Genomic DNA, 6,248 nt, shown 5'->3' on the forward strand with positions numbered 1-6,248 from the left:
TAGCATTCCCAATAATCTTTCGCAATCAGAGTTCCTGGTTCGTTCATATTTTACCAGAATTTGCTCAGTCCAACCAACCTTTTTTTTCGTGCATGGCTGCACTTTTTGCCTGCATTTATAACTAAGTTTCTACGACGAGTCTAATCGATTAGAATTTTTTTACTTTTGGGACTGCTGCCACATGCGCATCCCATGGAAAACGCCGTTCTCCACAGCATTTATGAAAATTATTCGCCGTTATTCGCTGTTACCGCTAGGTAAGAGAAAATACAATGCTTTTCTCCCGTTCATTTCTTTCAAGACTCATAATCGCATATGAAAATAATGCGGCTCAGTTAGAATAACTAATACACATAATTACGACCGATCGCCGTGCGTCAGGTGACTTTCGAGCGAATAGAAAAAATGAAAAAAATGTCCTCTCCGTCATCTCTCGAGGGACTCGGGTTGTCGGAGTGTTGAGTTTGCGTCAAAAAAGAGAGAGAGAGAGAATAATTGAGCTGGCAATTATCTGCGTCGAGACGTTCGTTCGAGCGCGTAATTGCTCGTCTAGTTCTCTCGATAGGGATACACATTATCAGACCGTCGGTAGAATTACAGGACAACCGTAAGTATTTAATGAGTAGTATCTCAACTTATTGTTATACTATGTAATAGCGCTTGACCCGGTAGTCACTCGTAGTGGGAATGAGTGCCGTACGGGAATGAATTTTGGGAATCGGTCAGTGCTCTTTCGACTTTATCACGTCGGACAGATGCGCCGACTTTGAGCTTCATTCCGCCCCGTATCCTCAAACCTGTTTGAGGAAAACCTGTTTGAATGCAAGTCACCGGCACTATGAATCTGTTGCTGAAGATTGGCCTCCGATTACTCGGTACATGGCCGAATGTGCGGTACGCCTCAGTTTATCGGCCAATTTACATGCTGAGCATACTGATTCTGCAATACTGTCAATATCTGTACATATACTCGCATTTTAAACTGAGCGAGCTGCCAAATCTCGTGGACAGCCTGCCCGCGGCGTTAGACTACGCTCTAGCAGTTTTCAAATTAACGGCACTTTGGACGCATCGCCAGTAAAATATCTCATCGCGGTGTAATCGGTGTAGAACATTGTCTGATCTCGTCTCCAGAAGGCAAGATTAATTCGCAGCGTTTGTTTCAAGTATATTTTGCGCAATTAGATATTTATTAAGGGAGGAGTGAGTTATTTTCTGTTTCATTTTATGTGTGTGTGTGTGTGTGTGTGTGTGTGTGTGTGTGTGTGTATGAATCTTGATTTAATACATACATAGAGAAAATATTATAGTAAAATATTATAGTAAAATATATTATAGAAAATATTATAGTAAAAATTATAATACAATTTTAGTGATTTGGGAATAGCCTGGTACTAAAATTGTAATGAAATATAGTAAAAGGTCCATAAACATAATTTTTACTACATTTATGGTAATTTTTACTATGTTCATGGTCACTTTTACTTTGTTTTATTATAATTTTCGTCATATTGCCAGTCTATTCCCGAAATACTAAAATTGTATTGTGATTTTTACTACAATATTCTCTTTGTGTATGTGCACAAACTCGCATAGAAGGAACGACGTTTTCCTTGCATTATAATATTTGAACGATTAAAGTAACGCATTCCAGTGTAATTTGTCAGATAATGACGGACATGGAGGATGATTGGCGCGTGTCCATACATGTCGAGCAGTACTTGTACTTGATAACGACGAAAGCAATCGTGTCGTATTTTTTCTCCAACACCATATTCAGTTTCACCATAATCGCCGGGGTGCTTTACCTCTTGGGCGACCACGTATTTCACTTTCTGCATTTAGCGAAAAATGCCACTGCTTCTTCACGGCAGTTTCCTATGAAGGTACAATTCCCATTTGAACACGCCAACGAATCGCCGACCTATGAGGTGTTCTTTGTAATAATATTCTTGCATGCCACATTGAACACATACGCGATTGTTATTCTGGACGCGCTGATTTTCAGCCTCGTAAGTGTCTTGCAGATTTATTTGTTTGCCAAAATAATGTAAAAAATAATTTGATCTAAGAATATCGTTACAAAATGATACAAATTCGCAAGATTCGTTAAGTTTCACTCTTTTCTAGATATTTTTCGAAAACAAATAATTTGTTTTCTTCATTATCCTGAAATCTTTTCAGGTACATAAGTATGTTTCAGGTGCTTCATGCGAGCGGGAAATCAATATCATATGCCACGAGTTCCAATGTATCTCTGCAGACCCTCCTCTTTTTGAATCTTCCGCGATAAGAATACTAATTGAGAGGCATGATAGAGTAATTAAATTTTCTACCAATGTACATAAGATTTCTTTCTTCATAGTGTTAATGCTAATTATTTGTAATTCTTTGATGTTTTTTACTTGATAGTGAGTACCACTGTCTGAATGCGATGGTCAGTGGTGTTATTCATTCGCTTTTTATACTTATCGTTCAATGAAATAGTCTGTTCATGGCAATGCTGGTTGCATGCTATTGGTGAGAGCTGCTTACCAGCGTCTTACTGGTGGAAATCTTTATTTTCTGCTTCACCGGCGAATATCTTAGTCATAAGGTCAGCAGATATCAAGCAATTGTCAATTGTTATTACGTAGTACTTAAAATGTAATTGAGTAATTATTTGTTGAAAATTAAGTTATTATTAAGTAAATTTTGTAAAATCATGTCGATTGTAGATAAGGACAAATTTACATTTTCGAATAGTTGAATGAATATGGCAGAGTGTGAAAGTTAAATATTCTGTCGTTGGTAACATTTTTCTGCATTGTTTTCAGAGTAAGTCAATCGCAGCTATCTAAAATTCTGTATGGTACGATATATTATCTATTCAAGGCAAAATGGTGTCGTTTGTGATAATGAAGTCTCAAAGGCAAATTACGCTCACGGCAGGAGGATTCGCGAATTTATCCTTGGAAACTTTTGCGAATGTAAGTTAGCCGCTATGAGAATTTCTTCGATGTCTGGTAACTCACGGAGAAGCCGTAGATTAGATCAAACAGAACAAAAAAGTCCTCTACCGTTTTTTAAATAAACATGTAGATGTTTAGTTATTAATTTAGTTTCAGTTATTAATTATGAATAAAGAAGACTGGTGCATTATTGTGCACAACTGTACATTAATTAATAATTAAACGCGTACGTTATATGAAAATGGACTTTATTATTCAGTTTGATCTAATATACAAGCATACAACGGATCTCCTTTGATTAATAATTTAGAATTTTACGCGTTGTTCGTAAAATAATAGAATAATAATAGATAGTAAAATAATTTGTGTTCAGTTTGACCTATCTGTACTAATCTGTATTAATCTATCTGTACACCGCGGCTCCTCTATCAGTTACCTTATATATTCGTATATTGAATATTTTATTATATTACTTGTGTCAGTGTGTGTTTTGAATTGTTTTGTTTTATTTCAGATCATAAAAACGTCAGCATCATACATGTCTGTCATGCTCGCGATGTATTGAAGTATGTATGTGCATAGGAAAATAATTTAGAATTTAGTATAAAGTTATCAAGTACCGATTAAATTTTTCTGTTCATGTAACGTGATATTAAAGATCGACAATTTTTCTTAGACAATCTTAAATTATATTTAATACAATTTGAACATACATATTTCTTCCCTTTTGCTGCGTTACATCAACACCCTTATTAAAACAAGCTCATTCAATAAAGTTTAATATAATTTCAAAAGATAGTCCAACATATTCATTATTATGTATCCCCCGCGAATTCTACGCATGTACCGTTTCCAAGGTATCTTTGTTTGTCTGTAACTAAACTTCTATGATGAGTCAGTAATCGATCAAAATTTTTTTTACTTTTGAGACTTCTGCCACATGTGCATTCGTCCGTTTGCATTTATGAAAATTACCTGCCATTATTCGCTATTTGCCCCTAGTTCAGCGGATGCACAATGTTCTCTCTTCATTTTTTTTTTCAGGGCTGATAGCCACACGTGTGTTTCAGTTCCGTTCGGTCGGCATAACTAACGCGGAGTCACGGTCATTCAACCAAGTCGCCGTATGTTAAATGGCCCTCGGTACACGTGGAAAAAACAAAGATCACTCGCTTTTTATTGAGATTTATTGCGTTGTCGTAGAGAAAATCTCGCAAAAAGTAAAGTAAAGGGAAAATGTAACTGATCACCGCGCACAAAGATATACGAGTAATTTTTTTTCGGTGCGCGATCAGAAGGCATTATTAAGAGCGTCGGCGCAATTACAGATCGTCTGCGTGGGTAATGAGTTGTATCTCGGCTTGCTATTAGACTATGTAACGCATGATAACGATTGAACGGTGGTAACCGGAGTGGGGATGCAGCACGTGGGCTTAGTGGATCGGTCGGTACTCTCTCTCAGTTCATTGTACATACACGAGAGTGCCGTGCACTCTCCGACTTTCGTTTCCTCGCGTCTTCATTGACAGATGATATTCACGAGCACGATCAGTCCGTCGCTGAAAAGCGGACTTCGGTTCCTCAGCGTGTGGCCGGACGTTCCGTATGCCGCTGTTTTCCGACTGATTTACATGTTGTTCATTCTGGTCGTCCAATATTTTCAATATTTGTATGTGTTCGCGCACTTCAAGCTGAGCGAACTGCAGGATCTCGTGGACAGCTTGCCACCGACTTTAGACTCCAGTTTGACGATTATGAAGCTGGTGACGCTTTGGAAGAATCGTCGGTAAGACACCGTGCCAGGTGACGCGTTTTTGAGTTCCTCTGATATGTTTCCACGGCGCGACGTCAACGTGGATTTTGGTACCGTTCGTTTGCTGATGCTTGTTAATGTGGAACATGACTGAATAATTACATCGTTTAGATTTTAGTCGACGGTGTATAATCTCGCATAGAAGCGTGATAACCCGCCACCCACTAACAAGTATCTCTATCCGATTAAAGCGACACATTGCAGCGTGGTTTCCGATATACTGACCTCGATGGACACCGATTGGCGCGAGTGTGTGAAGGTTGATCAGCATTTAGACACGATGACGGAGAAAGCTAGCGTCTCGCATTTTTGCTCGAACGCTTTGTTGAGTTTCAATACGTTCGTCGCGGTGCTCTACTACGTGAGCGATTATACGCTCGCTGTCATGCATTTCGCGAAGGATGACAATGACACATCACGTCCGTTTCCAATGAAGATACTGTTTCCTTTTGAGGCTGAGCAATCGCCCATCTACGAACTTCTAGTCGTCGTCTTGTTTCTGCACGCAATGTTAAACGTGTACACGCTTACCACTTTAAACGCGTTGATCATTACTCTGGTACGTCTCTAGTCAGACCATTTAGCATACCGACTGCAAGCCAAGATTATTGATGAGGGAAAACAAACGCACGCCAATTTAAAATAGTTTTCAAAGCTTGCTTTTATACAAAATCTCATGCAGCCTTATACTTGAAAATATGAAAATTTACAGGTCACCGATCGGATAATTTTTATAATTGAATAATCGACTATTATACACACACATGGAATATATTACGTTTTGTTTTTTTTCTTCCGTTTCCTTCTAATCGAGATACACTTCTCAAAATGCATTTTTTTCTTTGAACATCATACTTAGAATCTTTGCAGATACTTAAGTATATTTTAGGTACTTCACGCAAGCGGACAAATTGATATTATATGCCAAGAGTTCCAAACTACCTCTGAGAAAGCGTCTTATCATGGATCTTCTGAGGGGATAGGAATGCTTATCGAGAAGCATAATCGAATCATCACATTTTCCGAGAATCTTGATGAACTCTTTTCTTTTATGGCTTTGATGCAGATTTTTTGGAATACCTTAGTTATCTGCTCTCTAGGACTCCTCATTATAACGGTGAGTGTTGCAATGCCCATTTCTAATGCACGGTGATTGATATTGTAATTCATTCAGTTTTGCTGATCGTTTAATTAAACAGTCTGTTCATAACGAAGCTAGTGTCGGCCTGGTGAGGACCATATTTGCTTATGGCGCAATAATGATGGAAATTTTTATCTTTTGTTTCGCCGGAGAATATCTTAGTCTTAAGGTTAGTAAATATTTAGAAATCATTTGTGATTAATTTCTTCATCAAAACTTATTATGATAATTAATTATAGTATTTCGATTCTTTGGGACAATATGCGATTGAAAATGGTTACAATATATATATATATATATATATATATATATATATATATATATATATATATATATATATATA

The 6,248-nt window shown here is 37.5% G+C and overlaps 2 protein-coding genes across 2 annotated transcripts in view; both read left to right on the plus strand.

The window, feature by feature from the left end:
• Positions 1-820: 820 nt before the first annotated feature.
• On the plus strand, positions 821-1,081 carry LOC116843494. Its single transcript, XM_032813951.1, has one exon. The coding sequence runs from the start codon at positions 821-823 to the stop codon at positions 1,079-1,081; it is 261 nt and encodes an 86-aa protein (XP_032669842.1).
• Positions 1,082-4,432: 3,351 nt separating this feature from the next.
• LOC116843496 (odorant receptor 13a-like) overlaps positions 4,433-6,248 on the plus strand; it is a 5,238-nt gene continuing 3,422 nt past the window's right edge. Inside the window, exons 1-4 of the mRNA XM_032813954.1 lie at positions 4,433-4,737; positions 4,969-5,323; positions 5,654-5,881; positions 5,964-6,074. Of these exons, the coding sequence (XP_032669845.1) occupies positions 4,481-4,737; positions 4,969-5,323; positions 5,654-5,881; positions 5,964-6,074 (951 nt within the window). The 5' untranslated portion in view covers positions 4,433-4,480. The remainder of the gene's footprint in view (positions 4,738-4,968; positions 5,324-5,653; positions 5,882-5,963; positions 6,075-6,248) is intronic.

Source organism: Odontomachus brunneus, unplaced genomic scaffold, assembly GCF_010583005.1.
Source record: "Odontomachus brunneus isolate Ranch 3 - 2012 unplaced genomic scaffold, Obru_v1 Obru_scaffold_033, whole genome shotgun sequence".
Lineage (NCBI taxonomy): Eukaryota > Metazoa > Arthropoda > Insecta > Hymenoptera > Formicidae > Odontomachus > Odontomachus brunneus.

Coding starts and splice junctions, on each gene's coding strand:
- LOC116843494 (XM_032813951.1), top strand. CDS start 821: ATGCAAGTCACCGGCACTATGAATCTGTTGCTGAAGATTGGCCTCCGA.